The 23,909-nt window shown below is 49.9% G+C and overlaps 2 protein-coding genes across 3 annotated transcripts in view; one reads left to right on the forward strand and one right to left on the reverse strand.

The window, feature by feature from the left end:
• Nucleotides 1-23,909, forward strand: part of LOC142151019 (uncharacterized) — a 570,528-nt gene that overhangs the window by 131,800 nt on the left and 414,819 nt on the right. The window lies entirely within an intron of this gene.
• Nucleotides 1,085-23,433, reverse strand: LOC142150991 (uncharacterized). 2 transcript variants are annotated; one of them, XM_075206233.1, is made up of 7 exons: nucleotides 23,216-23,433; nucleotides 11,643-11,800; nucleotides 9,683-9,874; nucleotides 9,501-9,603; nucleotides 9,289-9,383; nucleotides 9,006-9,117; nucleotides 1,085-2,864 (listed from the first exon to the last, which is right to left on the reverse strand). In XM_075206233.1, exons 2-7 carry the CDS (start codon nucleotides 11,709-11,711, stop codon nucleotides 1,732-1,734), a joined length of 1,704 nt encoding a protein of 567 aa, XP_075062334.1. In that variant the 5' UTR covers nucleotides 11,712-11,800; nucleotides 23,216-23,433; the 3' UTR covers nucleotides 1,085-1,731. The 2 variants fall into 2 exon arrangements, with proteins under 2 accessions (XP_075062334.1, XP_075062333.1); XM_075206232.1 differs by having other exon boundaries at nucleotides 1,085-2,867.

The raw sequence follows: 23,909 nt of genomic DNA on the forward strand, positions 1-23,909 counted from the left end.
AATTACATCCATGTATTAAGTTATCTGCTTAACAGAACAAATCACATGGCATACAAAAACAATTCAGCAGAAGACAAAACGGGGACAGAGAGTGGACAGACATGAGACACAGAGAACAGACATGAGACATAGGGTAGAGGACCCTGTTCGTGAGAGCTTACATTCTAAAGGGAGGAGATAATAGACAAAAGGAGTAAATGGGAACAAAATGGCATAGTGGAGTTAACTATTGTGCAGAGATCTGCATTATACTGAGGCCATGATGTAGAGAGGCCTAGAGGGGGCCATGATGGTGCAGAGGCCTAGGTGGTACAGAGTCCTGTAGATTCCAGATGGCGCAGAGAGCTATTTGGCCAACATCTAGGATGGTGCAGAGGCTCAGAAGGTGGATGGGCCATGACGGTGCCTGGGACTAGGTAGTGTAGAAGATCAGATGGTGACAAGGGAGGTATGACAGTGGGAATGTAATCGGTAATCAGCAATGCAGTAAGTGATAAAACAACAATATGGCAAAGTAATGTTGTGGTAGAGCAGTACAATGACGAAGGCAATGTAGTACAATAACGGTAGAGTTAAGAGCAGTGGATACAAAGGCAATAGGAAATAAGTGGGAGGCGGGAATTAGTGGCAGGAGAGCAGTGAAGAGGCAGGACCAGGCGTGAGAGGGTTGTGGATACGAGAAGTAGCAAGTAAATGGGTAGGGGTCAGAGCGAGAGATGAGCTGTTGGATGGTGCAGCACGGTGGCTCAGTGGTTAGCACTTCTGCCTCACAGCACTGGGGTCATGAGTTCAATTCCTGACCATGGTCTTATCTGTGTGGAGTTTGTACATTTGTGATATAGTGAGGATTGTGTGTTGATTATGTGTGGATTGTATACAGGAATAGCAGTGCATTTATATAGTGTAATATATGTATGATAATAATAGTTTAATGGGATCTGGGACATACACATATATACATACATCTACCTACACAAACAAGATATTTACACATTTATAAGATATAGTAAAAAATAAGTAATATAAGTTAATGAACCTACACACCGATTGTCATAGATGTTGAACTATTATATGTAACTGTGTAAGATTATGTTGTTGAATATATATTGTAACAATGTTGTAAGTAAATATGCTTTTTCATACAAATATCTGTATTCTCATTATGAGTTTTATACTGCCGTAAGACAGTAAATAGTATATATAGAACTCTGAGAATTGGATGATAATACAGTATAATGGACTGGAGTATGGGTGGCTTATGAAATATAAAAGTGTGTGGTTATGTAATGAGGCTATCCAGGAACAGGATATGAAGATAGCGTGTGCACAGTGACACAGGTAATACACATCTTCCTATTTCAATTCTTCTTTATAATACTTAAAGATACCAGAATTGAAAAACTAGGATATTGTATGTTACTTAAAATGTATGTTATGTTATACTTATAACAAAAGTAAAAAAAAAAAACTCTAATATGGTATTTTATGTACTTAGACGACACAAAGTTTTGTTGTACCCCTTTTGATTGTTTAAATAAAAATAAATATATCATCACCAGCAATTCTGCAGCGCTTGACATTAATCCCAGGGGACAAAATATAAACTCCACACAGATTAAGCCTTGTTCAGGAATCAAACTCATGACACGAGTGCTGTGAGGCAGAAGTGCTAACCACTGAGCCACCATGCTGCCCCATATATACATACACAGTCCTACTTTTTAATTCACATTAATATAAATCACCCGATTTAACAATATATGAAGTATCACAGAGAACTTTTATCATATCCATTTGCTTTTGTCCTGTGTGAGTTCTCTGATGTCTAATAAGTTTTGATTTACATGTAAACCATTTCCCACACTCAGAACATGTAAACGGTTTCTCACCTGTGTGAGTTTTCTCATGTTCAACAAGATATGATTTCTGTGTAAAACCTTTGCCACATTCAGAACATTTAAACTGTTTCTCACCTGTGTGAGTTCTCTTATGTTTTACAAGATTTGATTTCTGTGTAAAACATATCCCACATTCAGAACATATAAACGGTTTCTCACCTGTGTGAATTCTCTCATGTTCAACAAGATACGATTTCTGTGTAAAACATTTTCCACACTCAGAACATGTAAACGGTTTATCACCTGTGTGACTTTTCTGATGTTTTACAAGATTTGATTTCTTTGTAAAACATTTCCCACACTCAGAACATGTAAACGGTTTATCACCTGTGTGAGTTCTCTGATGTTTTACAAGATTTGATTTATGTGTAAAACATTTGCCACACTCAAAACATGTAAACGGTTTCTCACCTGTGTGAGTTCTCTCATGTTCAACAAGATATGATTTCTGTGTAAAACATTTGCCACACTTTAAACATGTAAATGGTTTCTCACCTGTGTGAGATCGCTGATGTTTTACAAGATTTGATTTCTGTTGAAAACATTTCCCACACTCAGAACATGCAAACGGTTTCTCACCTGTGTGAGTTCGCTGATGTTTAACAAGATGTGATTTATGTGCAAAACATTTCCCACAGTCAAAACATGTAAATGGTTTGTCACCTGTGTGAGTTCTCAGATGTTTATGAAGAGATGATTTAACCATAAAGCATTTCCCACACTCAGGACACAGAAATATATTGTCATCTGTATGAGTTGTACTATATGTAACAATATTTATGTTATCAGGAGAATCTTCCTCATTATTAGACGGATCAGATGATTTATCTGCTCTGTGAAGTATTGGATGTACATTTAGGGTAGTGGGGTTTCCTCCTGGAGAATCACGTGTGATGTTATCTTCTATGTCAAAACCTGTAGATAAAATGAATGTTCTCTCTGAGATATTCCTGTGTTTACATCCATCTGCTGGAAATAAAATAAACGTATGGATCAAGACTTTTTATTTTACATTGATTAACATATTATGTCCATTATTTTCATACTATGAGTAAGCTGACATGTCAGCTGTTTAATTTCAATTTGCAAACTACCAACACTCCGTTGTAATTAGAAAACTGCATTACCAAGCACAGTGCATAAACCCAGCCACAGTGACAAGCAAACTGTATCCAGCTTGGACAATTCCAGCCAAAACGTGGACATTGGCGAGTAACATTTCACATTGCCCAGCGAGCATCCTAGAACAGGAAGACTCATTAGCCAGTGACATTGTCCAACTAGACACTGATCTCACACAAACACTGGATCCTCAAAAGTAGATGTAAAGTAACGGGCATGGTGTATGGTGTAACAACCCCTTAATCTAATCCATACCTGAAACAAACTTTTTAGCCATGTTGTTATCAGGAAGTATCAGTGATGTAACTATAACATCTCCTTGGAAAAGTACTTCAGGGGTTAAATTCCACCTCCACAGGGAACACTCAGGAGTTACGTGAATTAAGCTATCATTGTTATTTCTCTTTGCTCCCTAATGTCCACTAGTGAGCTCTACAGACAGCCAGAAGCCTGACCCAGCAGGGGTCACCTGAGGGAAGACACCTGGGGAGGTAGGGGAGGGGGCTGGATAGTTTAAGCAGCCCACCAATCGAGACCTTTTCCAACTCCCCTGGACAGGCAGATCCCAAGGTGGGATTAGGAGGTGCTAAAAGAGGCTACCCTGGGAGCTGGACTTGTGTGACTAACTTATGGTCAAGAGGTGATGCTCTGCCAGAGATGCGCTGTGGAACATACCTCACTGGATTTATTTGAACCGATTTCCTCATTTGTTGGATCTGCTATCGTTATGGGGCCGTGCTGTATTTAATCCTGTTCTGCACAATAAATCATCCTTCTATTTTCTTCTAATACCGTGTCCGTGTGATTTGGGAACCACGTATCTTCACATTTGGTGGTAGCAGTGGGATCACTCAGTGGCTAGCACGGAATTGGAAAGGCACAGCAGAATGGAGACAACAGCAAAAACATACAGAAACACCAAGAAAGGAATCCTGCAGGAACTTTGTCAGGCAAGAAAAATTGAAATCAACTAAATGGATACCAGGGTGTCCCTAATCGAAAAATTGGCTCAGTGGGACATAGAAAACTCTGGTGAGGAGAAAGAAGAGAAGAACGCGGTTCAGGACCCTTCAGGGGAACTCCGTAATAGAACCGGGGGGATGACAACTCAGGCAGCTGCAATAACCATCAGCAACACCGAACAGCTGCAGATTTGGCTGGATGTACTTGGACCAGGAGCTGCTGCACATGAGAGGGCAGAAGTATTGAGAGCAGCGCTGGGTAGACCGGTTGTGGTACCTGCAGTGGCATCAGTGTCAGTATTGGAAGCAAAACAGACACTGTGATTGGAATATAACGATGTACCACACTTTGTGGAATGAGCCACAGACAGGGTCGGGTAGATTATGTTATTGCACTAGATCGAACAGGGTGGGTAACTATCACATTAATAGGTTAAAAGAGTACGTCACCAGGGAAATAGGTGCCATGGCAATCTGCTGCCCACCTATGGATGACCCTGAGAATGACCCCATACCCGACATTTCCACATCAACCAAAAAGGACCTAGGGGTGGAGGCGGTGCCCATAGGCCAGCACTTAACAGGAGCCCAGACTCAACAGATGAAGGGAGTATTGGAAGTAGAGCGGCCTCAGTTCTCCAGCATGCCTGGGCGCACTCATGTAGTGGCCCATCATGTCAACACTAGGGGAGGCTCGGCCTAATCGGCAACCCACGTATCAAGTGAGTCCCGAGGTGCTTGACATGATCGAAAAAGAAGTTGATGAAATGCTGGCACTGGGGGTCATTATACCATCCAATAGTCCCTGGGCGGCCAGTGTGGTGTTCGTGCCCAAGAAAGACCGGAGTACACGCTTCGGCATGGATTATAGGAAACTGAACGAAGTGACGGTGAAAGACGCTTATCCCATGCCCCGGGTAGATGAGCTGTTAGACAGGCAGGGGGCGGCTCGCTATGTGTCTACGCTGGACCTTAGTAAGGTGTACTGGCAGTTACCCCTTACCAGGGAGGCACAGGAGAGGTCTGCATTCACCACTCCGTTTGGACTATTTGAGTTTACTGCCATGCCCTTCAGAATGAAGAATGCCCCGGCCACCTTTCAGCGTACAGTAGACCGTTTGCTGACTGGGTGTGAGGAGTTTGCCCAGGCATACCTGGACGATATAGCTATTTTTAGTGAAACCTGGGAGGACCCCCTGGCAGCATGTGGCCCAAGTATTAGCCTGGATTAGCCAGGCAGGGTTGACAATCAAACCAAATGTCATGGGGATGGCGGAGGTGTTGTACCTCGGGCACAGGGTTGGTGGAGGAAATATTCGACCAAAGACGGCAAAAATCTATGCCATACAGAATTGGCCTCATCCCACCAACAAAAAACAGGTACGCGCCTTCCTTGGGACGGCGGCATACTATCGCAAATTCGTGTCCAAGTACAGCACCATTGCCATCCCGCTGACTGATTTGACGACCAAAAAGTACTCCTGACAAATTGACTGAACCCCTGATTGCAAGCAGGCCTTTCTCCAGCTTAAGGATATTATATTGTATATATTCTGAGGTAGGAAATCGTTATTTCTGAGACCAGGGTAGAAACTTGTTTTACCTTACTTAAGGATATGCTTTATTTCTGATGTATACATCTGATACAATAGGCCTTGGTGGATGGAGGTCTTTTGTGTATTGGGATGTGTTTAGTATGAAAGTGTCATTGTTTGGGATTTGTAAGGTTACTAGTGGAAACCTCCAATTAGGCATATGTGGAAGGGGGTCTGATAGCACGAAGTGCTAATGAAGTTTTGTGATGAAGTGTCATGTCTGCTCTGGCCAAAGGCCCAGCAGGGGGGTCGTTACTGTGTGGCCTTTTTTCCAGAGTGAATTTCATAGATAAGCGCAAATTTTGCTAGCTTTGCAATGCATGTAAATCCATGTTTAAATAGGGTACATCCTGATGCTAAAAATAGCCTGTGTCTGAAATGTATAAAAGGCACTAAGCTTGTATTTGAAACGTGTTCTTCTGATTTAAAATGACCTGATCACTGGGACCTTTATCCAGTGAGAGCAAATAAATATCTTGCTTCAAGACCTGCTTGGAAACATCTTCAATATTGCTGTATTCCTGTGATCTACAGATTAGACCCTAAATCTAATCCGTTCTCCGGCTGTCTCTGAGGTTTTGGACCCAAGTGTTTCCAGTACCGCTGCTCTGCCTGCTACCCTGCAGCCATGGTCCATGTGATAGGCCAGGGGGGATCCATTCACAGCAACCCGGATCCATAGTAAGAGGTCCGGTGTTACCAGCCCAGGTACATCAGCAATGAGACACGCTAGCAGCGTCAGTTACACAGAAGGAACGTGGTTCTGAGTTCAAATTGATTTGAGCAGCTTCCACTTCTGTATTTGTCTGAGAGGCATGTTGATGTCAGTAGCTGAGAGGGGGTACTGGCACTGAATTGCTGTTTGGAGGCTTCTGGGGTACTTCTTTGGTAAGTTGGCTCTCAATTTAAAAACACATATGTATGGCCCAAATATATGGGACTCTCATTGTTTAGAGTAGGACCATCCTATTAGCAAAAGCGCCTTGGCGTGGCGGATGGCTTAAACATACATTTGCAAATGTGTGCAACAAAGACTTTTGCATTTTTATCTACAATAGAAATGGCAGATCTGTTGCTGGCTATAGCAGTGTGCTGGGGGAAAAAATGTTGTGTGTATGTTCCTTGCAGGATAACCCCACCCTTTCAGCACCTGTTATGGCCTATAAATTGATTTGAGCAGCTTCCACTTTTGTATTCCATAGAAGGAGCTCAGTGGTGGCAGCAGGCCCCTCCCACTTCGGCAGGAGGGGCGTATTCATAATAACGAAAGGGGACGGTGACAAAGTAAGCCCAGCCGGTTCCCAGCAACAACAGACAGGGTGGCATAGGCGGTCCATCCTGTCACGCTAATCCATACCTGAACTGCACTTTTTAGCCATGTTATTATCAGGAAATATAACATCTCCTTGGAAAAGTACTTCAGGGGTTAAATTCCACCTCCACAGGGAACACTCAGGAGTTACGTGAATTAAGCTATCATTGTTATTTCTCTTTGCTCCCTATTGTCCACTAGTGAGCTCTACAGACAGCCAGGAGCCTGACCCAGCAGGGGTCACCTGAGGGAAGACACCTGAGGGAAGACACCTGGGGAAGTAGGGGAGGGGGCTGGATAGTGTAAGCAGTCCACCTATCGAGACCTTTTGCAACTCCCCTGGACACGCAGATCCCAAGGTGGGATTAGGAGGTGATAAAAGAGGCAACCCGGGAAGCTGGACGTGTGTGACTAACTTTTGGTCAAGAGGTGATGCTCTGCCAGAAATGCTGTGGAACATATCTCACTGGATTTAGTTGAACTCATTTCCTCATTTGTTGGACCTGCTATCATTACGGGGCCGTGCTGTATTTAATCATGTTCTGCAGAACAAATCATCCTTCTATTTTTCCTATAATACCGTGTCTGAGTGATTTGGGAACCACGTATCTTCACAGTAGAGTAGATGTGAGTTAAATAAGAGTCCTGGATACAGGTTTACACTACTCTTAGGTTTTACATTCTTATACAGAGCAGAGGAGAGCATCAAGACAGAGTAGGAGAATGGAGAAAAGAACAGATGGGCAACAGCACAAACTAAATTATAAGGGCAAAGCACGGTAGAGGCAGATAAGCAGAATATAGAGCAAATGTACAGAGCATCCAAGCACGTAGATCGGAGGGGAGCTATTGTGGAATGACGGGTGTGTGCTAGAAGGTGGAATGTGAAGAGTAATTTATGATTGGGTGTTTGTGATCTTAGAGGGAGGAGAATTATCTCATACACTGCATTAGTATTACAGTGATAACATACAGCTGAGGATCAAATATTCATGGTAATGTCACATGGGGTAGTACAGGGAGATGGTTATGGATACTGACACAGGAGGTAGTGTATAGGCGGTTCATAGGTAATTTCATGGAGTCAGACTGACATCTCATGAGATACACCAGACAGTGTGAGGAGGAGACTGGTCAGATTTCTGGGCTGGTAGCACACAATGATATGATGTGAGAAGGAGACTGGTCAGATATCTCTGCTGGTAGCACACAATGATATGATGTGAGGAGGAGACTGGTCAGATCTCTGGGCTGGTAGCACACAATGATATGATGTGAGGAGGAAACTGGTCAGATCTCTGGGCTGGTAGCACACAATGATATAATGTGAGGAGGAGACTGGTCAGATCTCTGGGCTGGTAGCACACAATGATATGATGTGAGGAGGATACTGGTCAGATCTCTGGGCTGGTAGCACACAATGATATGATGTGAGGAGAGACTGGTCTGATCTCTGGGCTGGTAGCACACAATGATATGATGTGAGGAGGAGACTGGTCAGATCTCTTGGCTGGTAGCACACAATGATATGATCTGAGGAGGAGACTGGTCAGATCTCTTGGCTGGTAGCACACAATGATATGATGTGAGGAGACTGGTCAGTTCTCTTGGCTGGTAGCACACAATGATATGATGTGAGGAGGAGATTGGTCAGATCTCTGGGCTGGTAGCACACAATGATATGATGTGAGGAGGATACTGGTCAGTTCTCTGGGCTGGTAGCACACAATGATATGATGTGAGGAGGAGACTGGTCAGATCTCTGGGCTGGTAGCACACAATGATATGATGTGAGGAGAGACTGGTCAGATCTCTGGGCTGGTAGCACACAAAAATATGATGTGAGGAGAAGACTGGTCAGATCTCTGGGCTGGTATCACACAATGATATAAAGTGAGGAGGAGACTGGTCAGATCTCTGGGCTGGTAGCACACAGTGATATGATGTGAGGAGGAGAATAGGAGTCTAATAGGGGCTGATGGCTCCTGACTCCCCCACTGGACAGATTTTCCTCATTAGTTTGTACTGACAGAGGAGGGTGTAGAATAAATGATTGTTTAGTGATTGAATAAGCAGAATATATGACTCTTTTGTGTAATAAGTGTTTATTACTCACCTGTGCTGATATCTGTAGTGATTTCCTCCTCCTTACACTGCTGATCACCCCTCACATATGTCTCTTCCTCTCCCTCTATAATTTCTACTTTAATATTAGTCAGGACATCATCCTAAATAGCCCACGAAACAATAAAATATCATAATTAATAACATCTGATTTAATCATTTGATATGAAACAGAAGAATATCAGTGTATAAGATCCACAAAGTTTTTTTACACATCATATAATGAAGTCACTTTGGTGTTTCGGTATTTGAGGAGACCTTAAAATGTCATCTACCTGAAACTCCTGTGAGATACTGTGATTGTTTTCGGTACTATCCCGTGAATAAGGATGAAGATATCTCTCTGGGGTATTTCTGTTATTGGATCCATCTGTAGGAAACACACAGTGACTGAGTACATTGCTTATATGTGATTATCAGATGATATGTTTCTAGGTGGCCATCAAAACTGCTCTCCACGTTACAATCAATGAAAGTCTCCTCTTACCCAGTGATGTGAGGGGCTGGTGATTCTCCATCCTCACGTCCTCGTACAAACCGTTGGGTCCTATTAAATTCTCCCACTCCTCATCCTGACACTTTATAGGGACCTGACATACACAATGACACAGTCATCATCCAGACACATCCCCTAATGTTACAGTATAATGTCCCATTCCCAGCAGTCACCTCTCCAGTCACCAGCTGAATGATCTTGTTGGTCAGTTCCAGGATCTTCTGGTCATTGTTTCCCTCACGTATCAGTGAGTGAGGTTCAGGCACCGTGATGGGGTTCTGGGTCCTGCTCAATCCTCCTGACACACAGGGGCGGATCCTGGGTGTCACACATTCACCAGGTCTCTTTATCACTGCTGTGTAATCCTGTGTATGGAGAGAGACATCAATAAAAAGGTAAATGAAGCTTAATGTATTTGGATTATTTTAGGGGTTAACTGTACAAAATATACAATAATGGTCAATACAATCCTTATACTATATGTAACAGTTTCCTATATTCAGCACAGTAGAGTGTTTATAGCATTTGCCTTTCCTGCAGCTCTGGACATCTTCAGAGCACCCACCTGTGTCCTCTATCTACAACCGGCCCCCACGGATCTATCATCTGCTTTGTACAAATCAGTGCAAACAGTAAGATGACTACACAGTGTAGGGTGTAGTAGACAGAGGACTCAGAACGGCTTATGGCAGATAGTAAGAGAGACAAGTGCTATGTACAGTCTAATAGTGCACACAGGAAACAGTTACAGTTAGGACAGGGGATGTATTTATAAAATAAGTCCTTCTTGTCTATTTTACACATTTGTTATTTTAAAGCCAGTAATTTTATTATTGTTTTTTAGTATAAAACATTACAGCCTATAAACTGGCTACAAAATGTAACAAACTACAAATCCAACAACGTAAAATACCAAATATACAACACATTAAAAAGGATTTTGAGCATTGGATATGCAAATTATAAATCAGAACATACAAGCTGACAGACATACATATAGAACATGTAATTCATAATGTTCTATGTCTAACGCCATGTGTCATGGGTGCCCGCGGGGTCAATCATCCACACTTAGCCTGCTCATTGAAGCTAAAGCATAAGGAGGGTCAGTCTATCTGCTCCAGATATATCTGACATTCGGTATGGCTTTCCTGCTAGTGTATACAAATCTCTCGTGTCCCATTGTTTTGTTGACAAACTTAATCCAGTTTTGAATTTTCGGACAACCAGTTGCCAACCTGAACCCAGCGATGTAAACCGTGGTTATCATGAATGGATTCAGTATATATTGTTGTGTCGTTCTATTTGTCATATTTGTTAAGTTTAACCCAAAGATGCATGTGGGCGGAGAATATAAAGGTATTGTCACACCTGTCTTATTGATGCACCTGATAACTTCTACACAGAAGTTTATAATTTTTGGACATTTTGGAAGGAGATGCCTAAATGACCCAGACACACAGTCACAATCCGGGCAATTGGTTTTATGACCTTTGTCAAATTTCTCCAATCTAACGGGAGTAAGATATATGTAAAATATACACCTGTATTTGCTGATATTTCACCAATGTAGTGGAGTTACCAGGAACTGCTCAGGGTAATCCCCCAGCCTTCATCATCAAATTATACCTAAATCTGTCCCCCATTCCTCTCTCAGCTGCATTAGATCACTGGTATTCCATTCACTTAATAAATAGGAGTAACTGGATGAGGTGAGTCTGCTGGAACCAAGAGGTAGAAGTAGCTTTTAATGGGGGCGAAAAAACCCAAAATACTGTGGGCAATGCAAAATATCCCAACTTTTGTATCCGAGACCGTCTACTTGCTGCTTATTTATAGCTGGGCAAATGAGAAGACAGTCATGTCCCTGTTTTATTTATAGCAGTAAGAATGTCACTGTGACATTCCCAGAATCCCTCACCTCTCCAGTCATGTCCCTGTTTTATTTATAGAATAATGTCACTGTGACATTCCCAGAATCCCTCACCTCTCTAGTCATGTCCCCGTTTTATTTATAGCAGTAAGAATGATGTCACTGTGACATTCCCAGAATCCCTCACCTCTCCAGTCATGTCCCCGTTTTATTTATAGCAGTAAGAACGATGTCACTGTGACATTCCCAGAATCCCTCACCTCTCCAGTCAGCAGGAAGATGATCTCCAGGGTGAGATTTAATATCCTTTCACTTCTGTCCTTGTCCATCCTCAGGGAATCAGTGATTTACACAGAACGGGTTTCACCTTCAGATGACTTCTAGTAAAATATTCTCTGGTTCCTCAAAGCTCAATGGTCTAGGAATAAATATAATAATTATAATAAACATCACAGACTAGACATGTAACTCATTAAATATAAAACACTGAGGGTCTTGTGTAGAGTTGGCTTTAAGTGCAGATATATGGGAATAAAATACACATTTCCGTACTGCGCATGGACACGACAAATACATAAGTGTAAGTCCTATGTAGAGGTAGATGCATCGCACACTTACTGCCCTGTACACTTACAGAGGGGGAGGGAAGGGGCAGGTCAGACATAGGACAAGTACAGTAAGAGGCGTTTGACGTAACTCACGTAGCATGTAGAGGTGGAAACACCAGCAGATAAGACTGTGTGTTGTGGGTGCTCGACCCCTGGTGGAAGATACGTACTGATGGGGAACCTTATTAGTGTGTTAGAATGAAACATACACTATGCTGGTAGAGGAAATATCAGGGGGACAAACATCATGACATGCCCCCAAAAAAACGACTACCAGCACAAGGCCATGACACGCTGGTGACACTATAGCAGGGAAGATTGCAGCTTGGGTTCCCCCTGCCATAATGCCAACCATGCCTGTTCAGCATGGCCTGAAATCCCTATGGTAACTGGGTACACAGAAAAATATGGGCCCCTCCCATATAAAACCAGTCCTGTGCTGAAAGATTTCTGGGTTGGTGGGTGGATCCTCAGGGAAGACGGAATTTCAACAGAAACTCAAAAGTGTTATAGACGACTTTAAGATGGAAATCACCTCTCTTGGATCCAGAACCAACGACCTTGAGAATAAGACAGATGAGTGGTGTCGCTCACAGACTATTACCGACATGGAAACAGCAACAATACATATAGGATAAGGAGAGATCTAAACCAAGTCCCGGAGAAATGATTTTTATGAGGCAGTAAGTGGGCTACACACAGCGAGCCTCCCACCAACCAAAATCCCAGAGACATTATAGTCCATTTGCATTACTATAAAGTAAAACAAAATATGATGGTGGCCATCCATGACCACGCTTTCTGTGACTTTGAAGGACTTTGCGAAACCAAATATCCCAAGATCTGACATCTTTAAAATTTCAAAAAAGAGAGAAGAACTGCAGGGGATCCCCAACATCCTATGAGCTTATAACTACAAATATAAATGGTGCTTCCCTTGCCAGCTCTTCAAGTGCTAACGGACACCAAGCCTCTTTAGTAGATTAAGGTCAACTCATTATCTCCAAACTGGGAATCCTCCCCAACTCCCAGGCCAGCAGCCTTCACCAAGAATCTTCATCAAGTAGACCCCAAAAGCCACCACAGCCTTAATGACAAACAGTTGGTGGCAGAACTGGAAAAACCCACTTATTGTGCACAACTTGGTTCCTCCGCTGTGATCTAGGACTCAGTTGTACACAGCTGTCAGAGACATCAAAACTGTTATAACATTGGCCTAATTTTGTAATAGGTGTTGACTTTATTGTTATTCTCATCGTTTAATTTTTCATCACAGATTGACCTCTATCATCCGATGAAGTTTATCAGTCTACATCACTCTTCCTGCAGCTTGGACGTTCGTTCTTCAAGTTGTAATTTTTTTTATAAAATATTTGTTATTTGCCTTCCCTTTCACTGACTTGTGACTTCCCATTTCTATCTATCTCTCCCTTGATAACTTCCCTTGCCAACCTTAGTCTTGTCCTCCTGACTTTCCTTTGCTCCCTTCCCTACCTGTATCGTCTGTCACCGCACCCCCAAGCACCCTTACAGCAATAGCTTCACAGTTTGTGCAGGAAATGATCTCGTCGAGCCTTGATGAGGCCTCGTTTTATAAGTGTTTTCAGCAAAAAGAGCACTCCCCCCTTCCATCCTGTCTGCACTGTTTATTAAATCCTTCCTCTACCCCTATTTCATTTGTATACATAGAAAAGATCCTTTCTCCCTGCTCCATTCTATAGTGGTCATAAGATCCTTCTTGGATGAGACATTAATGCTACTGTCTGCCTACGTTACAAATCAGAACCAGTCACCTTTCCTCACCAAGATGTTTAACCACATTGGGCAAGTTGAGAAGGGTCATCTGATCTTAATTTAACCCAAGATCCAAAGCTCGATAAATCTCAGCCCATGACTCCCCCCTCCTGGTAATCTAAGCACTCTGCATCCCTACTCGTCCTTTACAACCTTCAAGACACCTGGCACCTCAATAACTCCTCAGTAAAGGTGTGCACACACTACTGTGCCCCACAACGTATCTATTGTAGTATTGAAACACTGTTTTTCCTCACTTACGCCAAAAGACACGACAAGGTGACAGGGTTTGTGCAATTCTCCTGGATAGATCACCCTAGAGCAGCGGTTCTTAACCTTTTTAGTGATCGGGTCCCCGGTGAATCTCAAAATACGTTCTCATACCCCCTTGAAAAATGTGTTCTGTTTTCTTTGTTAGGAAACTGCATTTATTGCAAAACAATTCATTTATCGCAAAATACATATATATTTTTTTTTTAGAAATCTATTAAACTTTTTGATAGAAAGTTTTCTTTAAAAAAAAACAAAAACTAAAAGTAAACAAAAACATATACTATGACAGTCATTAAATACTAGTAGGGTCATATCATAGTAAAGCTTACCGGTGTATCATGGGTTCCGTGAGTACACAGTACAGTCGAGTCAAATTTATAATTTTATATTAAAAATCTAAAAGTTAAAAACATATCGTTACCGCTCGCACCCCTAGAAATGCTTTCTCCCACCTCTGGTTAAGAACTGCTGCCCTAGAGTATATCAACTTCTCAATTTCATAAACCTATGTGTGACGATTATGTATTACATGAATTTTCATTTATGACAATGTGTATATTGTATGTAACCTTCCAAATGGTATTTTGCTGACTGACGCCAGTGACCTATTCAATTGTCAAGAGTCTTTTGAAGGTAACCAGGCTAGACAGATACCATCTCTGAGAGCTAGTGTTGGGTGGATAGTCCGACCAGTCGAGCAGAGGTGAGAATCATGTCCTCTGAGAGGCCAGACATATATCTCAGGGATAGATAACTCCCTTGGAAAGACCTGTGTCATCCTGGGAATCAACCTGCCCTGACATTAAAGGAGCTAAATTCCAAAGGTGGGGCTGAGAGCAGTGTAAGAAGTAAAATCCACTGCCTGACCTGATAATGTTGTTCATTTTCTCTGAGGAGACCTGTCAAGGTGGAAGTGTGCCCTCAAAGTGTACTGCTCTCACTCCAAGACGTAGACTAGGAAGTTAGATTCTGGTTTTATTTCCTATTTTATTTCTGAAAATTAATCATGCAACTTATTTTGTATTTCTTGTTATTAACTGTTTGGCAATTAAGCCTTGGAAACATTTTTCGGATTAAATACATTTTCCAAGGAACCCCTAAGCAAAAATAATTACCAGGTAGTCCCGTTTTTTAAGTAGTTGGGTCAAAATCACGTAAGATGTATTTAGACCCCTTCACCATCACATTGTGCCTCTTTATCACTGCGCCCCTTCGCCGTCTCACACAATGTGTCCCCCTCTTCGCCATCTCCCACCCTGTGCCCCCTCTTTGCCATCTCACACCGTGTCCCCCTCTTCGCCATCTCACACCGTGTCCCCCCCCTTCAGCGTCTCTCTCCCCCTCCTTCAGCGTCTCTCTCTCCCCTTCCTTCAGCGTCTCTCCCTCCCCCTCCTTCAGCGTCTCTCCCTCCCCCTCCTTCAGCGTCTCTCCCTCCCCCTCCTTCAGCGTCTCTCCCTCCCCCTCCTTCAGCGTCTCTCCCTCCCCCTCCTTCAGCGTCTCTCCCCCTCCTTCAGCGTCTCTCCCTCCCCCTCCTTCAGCGTCTCTCCCTCCCCCTCCTTCAGCGTCTTTCTCTCTCTGCCCCCCTCCTTTAGTGTGTCTCTCTCTCCCTCTCTCTGTCCCCCTTCACTCTCCGTTCCTATACTTACCTTCATTCTTCATGTTCTGCTGTCTTCTGTCCTCTCTGCTGCCGGTCCTCACTGACGCTGTCGGACGTGATGACGTCACGCCCGGCAGTCAGAGAGGGCAAAGATCCGGTGCAGGAGGGGTAATTTTTTGTTATTTTTTTATTTTGTTTGTTCTTTCTTTTCTGGAGGGTGATTGTGGCACCCCTTCGACAGCGCCGCAGCACCCCAGGGAGTTGCGGCACATACTTTGGCAACCGCCGCACTATAGTATATAATTTTCATTGGCTTATAAAGTCACAATTATTAGAAGTTCTCTAATTAATGCAGCCTCTGCTCTCCACAAAAATATGGAAAATTCTTAATATGGAAAATACAAATCACTCTTAGCGCAAATGAATGTGCATAAGGGTCAATTTAACACGCTACTCTTATAAAATAAACAGTTATCACCCTTAGAAAACTTCAACACTTCTACAATAAGGTGGACAAAAACAACACCATTCTAGTCAACAAACTCTGTACAATCTTCCAAACATCCCCTCTCGCACAAAGCCTTAGACAGGGCTATAGAAGCCTACTGGTCCCCAGACAACCTTTCTTATAGTGTTCCCAGGGAGCTTGGTGGCGCTTAATAATGGTATCACTCTCTGTGTCCCCCTCCTTCAGCGTGTCTCTCTCTCTCTGTGTCCCCCTCCTTCAGCGTCTCTCTCTGTGTCACCCTCCTTCAGCGTGTCTCTCTCTCTCTGTCCCCCTCCTTCAGCGTGTCTCTCTCTCTCTGTCCCCCTCCTTCAGCGTGTCTCTCTCTCTCTCTCTGTCCCCCTCCTTCAGCGTGTCTCTCTCTGTGTCACCCTCCTTCAGCGTCTCTCTCTCTCCCCCCTCCAGTGTGTCTCTCTCTCTCTCTCTGTCCCCCTCCTTCAGCGTGTCTCTCTCTGTGTCCCCCTCCTTCAGCGTGTCTCTCTCTCTCTCTCTGTGTCCCCCTCCTTCAGCGTGTCTCTCTCTCTCTCTCTCTGTCCCCCTCCTTCAGCGTGTCTCTCTCTGTGTCACCCTCCTTCAGCATCTCTCTCTCTCCCCCCTCCAGTGTGTCTCTCTCTCTCTGTCCCCCTCCTTCAGCGTGTCTCTCTCTGTCTCCCTCCTTCAGCGTGTCTTTTTCTCTCTCTGTGTCCCCCTCCTTCAGCGTGTCTCTCTCTCTCTCTCTGTGTCCCCCTCCTTCAGCGTGTCTCTCTCTGTGTCCCCCTCCTTCAGCGTATCTCTCTCTGTGTCCCCCTCCTTCAGCGTCTCTCTCTCTGTGTCTCCCTCCTTCAGCGTGTCTCTCTCTCTCTCTGTCCCCCTCCTTCAGCGTGTCTCTCTCTCTCTGTCCCCCTCCTTCAGCGTGGCAGGGGAGGGCGACAGCGTGAGAGGGGGCAGGGGAGGACGACAGCGTGAGGGGTGGCAGGGGAGGGCGACAGCGTGCGGGGTGGCAGGGGAGGGCGACAGCGTGCGAGGTGGCAGGGGAGGGCGACAGCGTGCGAGGTGGCAGGGGAGGGCGACAGCGTGCGAGGTGGCAGGGGAGGGCGACAGCGTGCGAGGTGGCAGGGGAGGGCGACAGCGTGCGAGGTGGCAGGGGAGGGCGACAGCGTGCGAGGTGGCAGGGGAGGGCGACAGCGTGCGAGGTGGCAGGGGAGGGCGACAGCGTGCGAGGTGGCAGGGGAGGGCGACAGCGTGCGAGGTGGCAGGGGAGGGCGACAGCGTGCGAGGTGGCAGGGGAGGGCGACAGCGTGCGAGGTGGCAGGGGGAGGGCGACAGCGTGCGAGGTGGCAGGGGAGGGCGACAGCGTGCGAGGTGGCAGGGGAGGGCGACAGCGTGCGAGGTGGCAGGGGAGGGCGACAGCGTGCGAGGTGGCAGGGGAGGGCGACAGCGTGCGAGGTGGCAGGGGAGGGCGACAGCGTGCGAGGTGGCAGGGGAGGGCGACAGCGTGCGAGGTGGCAGGGTGAGGGCGACAGCGTGCGAGGTGGCAGGGGAGGGCGACAGCGTGCGAGGTGGCAGGGGAGGGCGACAGCGTGCGAGGTGGCAGGGGAGGGCGACAGCGTGCGAGGTGGCAGGGGAGGGCGACAGCGTGCGAGGTGGCAGGGGAGGGCGACAGCGTGCGAGGTGGCAGGGGAGGGCGACAGCGTGCGAGGTGGCAGGGGAGGGCGACAGCGTGCGAGGTGGCAGGGGAGGGCGACAGCGTGCGAGGTGGCAGGGGAGGGCGACAGCGTGCGAGGTGGCAGGGGAGGGCGACAGCGTGCGAGGTGGCAGGGGAGGGCGACAGCGTGCGAGGTGGCAGGGGAGGGCGACAGCGTGCGAGGTGGCAGGGGAGGGCGACAGCGTGCGAGGTGGCAGGGGAGGGCGACAGCGTGCGAGGTGGCAGGGGGGGCGACAGCGTGCGAGGTGGCAGGGGAGGGCGACAGCGTGCGAGGTGGCAGGGGAGGGCGACAGCGTGCGAGGTGGCAGGGGAGGGCGACAGCGTGCGAGGTGGCAGGGGAGGGCGACAGCGTGCGAGGTGGCAGGGGAGGGCGACAGCGTGCGAGGTGGCAGGGGAGGGCGACAGCGTGCGAGGTGGCAGGGGAGGGCGACAGCGTGCGAGGTGGCAGGGGAGGGCGACAGCGTGCGAGGTGGCAGGGGAGGGCGACAGCGTGCGAGGTGGCAGGGGAGGGCGACAGCGTGCGAGGTGGCAGGGGAGGGCGACAGCGTGCGAGGTGGCAGGGGAGGGCGACAGCGTGCGAGGTGGCAGGGGAGGGCGACAGCGTGCGAGGTGGCAGGGGAGGGCGACAGCGTGCGAGGTGGCAGGGGAGGGCGACAGCGTGCGAGGTGGCAGGGGAGGGCGACAGCGTGCGAGGTGGCAGGGGAGGGCGACAGCGTGCGAGGTGGCAGGGGAGGGCGACAGCGTGCGAGGTGGCAGGGAGGGCGACAGCGTGCGAGGTGGCAGGGGAGGGCGACAGCGTGCGAGGTGGCAGGGAGGGGAGGGCGACAGCGTGAGAGGTGGCAGGGGAGGGCGACAGCGTGAGAGGTGGCAGGGGAGGGCGACAGCGTGAGAGGTGGCAGGGGAGGGCGGACAGCGTGAGAGGTGGCAGGGGAGGGCGACAGCGTGAGAGGTGGCAGGGGAGGGCGACAGCGTGAGAGGTGGCAGGGGAGGGCGACAGCGTGAGAGGTGGCAGGGGAGGGCGACAGCGTGAGAGGTGGCAGGGGAGGGCGACAGCGTGAGAGGTGGCAGGGGGGAGAGGGCGACAGCGTGAGAGGTGGCAGGGGAGGGCGACAGCGTGAGAGGTGGCAGGGGAGGGCGACAGCGTGAGAGGTGGCAGGGGAGGGCGACAGCGTGAGAGGTGGCAGGGGAGGGCGACAGCGTGAGAGGTGGCAGGGGAGGGCGACAGCGTGAGAGGTGGCAGGGGAGGGCGACAGCGTGAGAGGTGGCAGGGGAGGGCGACAGCGTGAGAGGTGGCAGGGAGGGCGACAGCGTGAGAGGGTCGGCAGGGGAGGGGCGACAGCGTGAGAGGTGGCAGGGGAGGGCGACAGCGTGAGAGGTGGCAGGGGAGGGCGACAGCGTGAGAGGTGGCAGGGGAGGGGCGACAGCGTGAGAGGTGGCAGGGGAGGGCGACAGCGTGAGAGGTGGCAGGGGAGGGCGGACAGCGTGAGAGGGCAAAGGAGGGGGACAGCGTGGGAGAGTAGAGGACAGCGTGAGAGAGGGGCAGAGGAGGTGGACAGCGTGACAGAGGAGGGGGACAGCGTGAGAGGGGGCAGAGGAGGGGGCAGAGGAGGGGGACAGCGTGAGAGGGGGCAGAGGAGGGGGACAGCGTGAGAGGGGGGCAGAGGAGGGGGACAGCGTGAGAGGGGGCAGAGAGGGGGACAGCGTGAGAGGGGGGCAGAGGAGGGGGAAAGGGGGACAGCGTGAGAGGGGGGCAGAGGAGGGGGACAGCGTGAGAGGGGGCAGAGGAGGGGGACAGCGTGAGAGGGGGCAGAGGAGGGGGACAGCGTGAGAGGGGACAGCGTGAGAGGGGGCAGAGGAGTGGGGACAGCGTGAGAGGGGGCAGAGGAGTGGGACAGCGTGAGAGGGGGCAGAGGAGGGGGGACAGCGTGAGAGGGGGCAGAGGAGGGGGGGGGGACAGCGTGAGAGGGGGCAGAGGAGGGGGGGACAGCGTGAGAGGGGGCAGAGGAGGGGGACAGCGTGAGAGGGGGCAGAGGAGGGGGACAGCGTGAGAGGGGGCAGAGGAGGGGGGACAGCGTGAGAGGGGGCAGAGGAGGGGGGGACAGCAGGAGAGGGGGCAGAGGAGGGGGGGACAGCGTGAGAGGGGGCAGAGGAGGGGGGGACAGCGTGAGAGGGGGCAGAGGAGGGGGGACAGCGAGAGAGGGGGCAGAGGAGGGGGGGACAGCGTGAGAGGGGGCAGAGGAGGGGGGACAGCGTGAGAGGGGGCAGAGGAGGGGGGACAGCAGGAGAGGGGGCAGAGGAGGGGGGACAGCGTGAGAGGGGGCAGAGGAGGGGGGACAGCATGAGAGGGGGCAGAGGAGGGTGGACAGCGTGAGAGGGGGCAAAGGAGGGGGGACAGCGTGAGAGAGGGCAGAGGAGGGGGACAGTGTGAGAGGGGGGACAGCGTGAGAGAGGGCAGTGGAGGCGGACAGCGTGACAGAGGAGGGGGACAGCGTGAGAGGGGGCAGAGGAGGGGGGACAGCGTGAGAGGGGGCAGAGGAGGGGGGACAGCGTGAGAGGGGGCAGAGGAGGGGGGACAGCGTGAGAGGGGAAGAGGAGGGGGACAGCGTGAGAGGGGAAGAGGAGGGGGACAGCGTGAGAGGGGAAGAGGAGGGGGACAGCGTGAGAGGGGAAGAGGAGGGGGACAGCGTGAGAGGGGAAGAGGAGGGGGACAGCGTGAGAGGGGAAGAGGAGGGGGACAGCGTGAGAGGGGGAAGAGGAGGGGGACAGCGTGAGAGGGGAAGAGGAGGGGGACAGCGTGAGAGGGGAAGAGGAGGGGGACAGCGTGAGAGGGGAAGAGGAGGGGGACAGCGTGAGAGGGGGAAGAGGAGGGGGACAGCGTGAGAGGGGAAGAGGAGGGGGACAGCGTGAGAAGGGGCAGAGGAGGGGGACAGCGTGAGAGGGGGCAGAGGAGGGGACAGCGTGAGAGGGGGCAGAGGAGGGGGACAGCGTGAGAGGGGGCAGAGGGAGGGGGGACAGCGTGAGAGGGGGCAGAGGAGGGGGACAGCGTGAGAGGGGGCAGAGGAGGGGGACAGCGTGAGAGGGGGCAGAGGAGGGGGACAGCGTGAGAGGGGGCAGAGGAGGGGGACAGCGTGAGAGGGGGCAGAGGAGGGGGACAGCGTGAGAGGGGGCAGAGGAGGGGGACAGCGTGAGAGGGGGCAGAGGGAGGGGGACAGCGTGAGAGGGGGCAGAGGAGGGGGACAGCGTGAGAGGGGGCAGAGGAGGGGGACAGCCTGAGAGGGGGGCAGAGGAGGGGGACAGCGTGAGAGGGGGCAGACGAGGGGGACAGCGTGAGAGGGGGCAGACGAGGGGGACAGCGTGAGAGGGGGCAGACGAGGGGGACAGCGTGAGAGGGGGCAGACGAGGGGGACAGCGTGAGAGGGGGCAGACGAGGGGGACAGCGTGAGAGGGGGCAGACGAGGGGGACAGCGTGAGAGGGGGCAGACGAGGGGGACAGCGTGAGAGGGGGCAGACGAGGGGGACAGCGTGAGAGGGGGCAGAGGAGGGGGACAGCGTGAGAGGGGGCAGAGGAGGGGGACAGCGTGAGAGGGGGCAGAGGAGGGGGACAGCGTGAGAGGGGGCAGAGGAGGGGGACAGCGTGAGAGGGGGCAGAGGAGGGGGACAGCGTGAGAGGCGGCAGACGAGGGGGACAGCGTGAGAGGCGGCAGGCGAGGGGGACAGCGTGAGAGGGGGCAGGCGAGGGGGACAGAGGAGGGGGACAGCCTGAGAGGGGGCAGAGGAGGGGGACAGCCTGAGAGGGGGGCAGAGGAGGGGGACAGCCTGAGAGGGGGCAGAGGAGGGGGACAGCCTGAGAGGGGGCAGAGGAGGGGGACAGCCTGAGAGGGGCAGAGGAGGGGGACAGCCTGAGAGGGGGCAGAGGAGGGGGACAGCCTGAGAGGGGGCAGAGGAGGGGGACAGCCTGAGAGGGGGCAGAGGAGGGGGACAGCCTGAGAGGGGGCAGACGAGGGGGACAGCGTGAGAGGGGGCAGACGAGGGGGGACAGCGTGAGAGGGGGGCAGACGAGGGGGACAGCGTGAGAGGGGGCAGACGAGGGGGACAGCGTGAGAGGGGGCAGACGAGGGGGACAGCGTGAGAGGGGGCAGACGAGGGGGACAGCGTGAGAGGGGGCAGACGAGGGGGACAGCGTGAGAGGGGGCAGACGAGGGGGGACAGCGTGAGAGGGGGCAGACGAGGGGGACAGCGTGAGAGGGGGCAGACGAGGGGGGACAGCGTGAGAGGGGGCAGACGAGGGGGACAGCGTGAGAGGGGGCAGACGAGGGGGGACAGCGTGAGAGGGGGCAGACGAGGGGGACAGCGTGAGAGGGGGCAGACGAGGGGGACAGCGTGAGAGGGGGCAGACGAGGGGGACAGCGTGAGAGGGGGCAGACGAGGGGGACAAGCGTGAGAGGGGGCAGACGAGGGGGACAGCGTGAGAGGGGGCAGACGAGGGGGACAGCGTGAGAGGGGGCAGACGAGGGGGACAGCGTGAGAGGGGGCAGACGAGGGGGACAGCGTGAGAGGGGGCAGACGAGGGGGACAGCGTGAGAGGGGGCATTTTTGCGGTTTGGGAACCACTGCTCTACTGCCAAAATTCTTCCTCCTCCTGGTCACAGTCCTGTTGGCCTCCCATCATCAAACAATCTAATCAGGCACATTATTGCTGCAGCCAGCTGCCAACTTGAGGCTGGCTGGAAATCCTCTACCACAAACGCACACCAGGTGGGACTCCATAGGCTGTGGTACACCTATTCTCTATAACAATTTTAATAAACAAAACACAATGACAAATACAAAAAAGATATTTAAAAGCACTAGACCAAGTACAGATTATGGCACTGGTGACCGTTGCCCCCTCTAAGTACAGATGGGAGATGAGTCACAGAATGTGGGTGGTGTTTTGGATCCCCCAAAATAGATGGAAGTGATAATGTTCAAATACTTTTTCTATATTCTTGTTTCAAGTGTTTATAGCTCTTTTGTCCATATCGCTCTTTTACAGCTTTTATGGCTACTTAAGCTCTTTGGCTTGGTTTAGTAGCTCTTATTACCTTTACTATTAGATTGTGTAAATGTTGTGTTAGATGTCTTTATTGTCACTTATACACAGTCAGCTCCTCCTGATTGGGGCCAGTGATCTTACAAGAGCTGATGAGGATCAGGGAGATGTGTGGTGTAAATGTGATGGATAATGGGAGCTATCTAACCAGTGGGTAAAACAATAATAATAATATATATAATGTGCTGATCTGAGGAGGATCTTTCTTTACCTCCACTTCATACAAAGAAGAAACCTCCAAATACCGAGAGACTAATATATTATTACAGAGAGATATTACCTCCGTCTTGTACAAGGCCCGGATGTTGTATATGGAAGACTGATAGCTGAAATCCAGGTTCTAAGATGGCGTCTGAGAGAGCATTTGACCACGCCCTCTGTGACGCGCAACTTGGTATTCTATACCTGTAAGGCCAATACAAAGTATAGGAGACTACGGGAAAATGGCCGCCGCTGTCCCGCACTGAGGATAATACAGTAATTAAATATATTTTGTGGTAATTAAAATTGTTCAAAACAAAACCACAGAGTTCCCTCTCAGCTGTGGCGCACCCCCCGCTATTCCCCCCTGCCCTAATCATTAATATTAACATGCGGCCATCTTCCGTAGTCTCACAAACACGCTATTGGTGTAATAGATGTGACGCTATGCAGGGAGCGTGGCCACATCATCTCTCAGACGCCATCTTACGCCACGGCGAATGAGAGAGCCTGTAACCACGCCCCTTGTAACCACGCCCCCTTAAACCTATCATAGCGTCACGTTTGATAGTTACACATATATTGTGTCTGGAAGACCAAGCAAATATGGCCGCCGCTGTTCTGTAATGAGGACAATGTATAGAAATAATAACTATTTATTTTGGTTGTGATCAAAAGGTTCAATTAATACCACAGAGTACCCCTCATATCTTTCCTACACACCTGGATCTATATACACCTCCCCTCACACATTTACAGTTGCACTCGGCCAT

The sequence above is a fragment of the Mixophyes fleayi genome, chromosome 4, assembly GCF_038048845.1.
Source record: "Mixophyes fleayi isolate aMixFle1 chromosome 4, aMixFle1.hap1, whole genome shotgun sequence".
In the NCBI taxonomy this organism is placed as follows: domain Eukaryota; kingdom Metazoa; phylum Chordata; class Amphibia; order Anura; family Limnodynastidae; genus Mixophyes; species Mixophyes fleayi.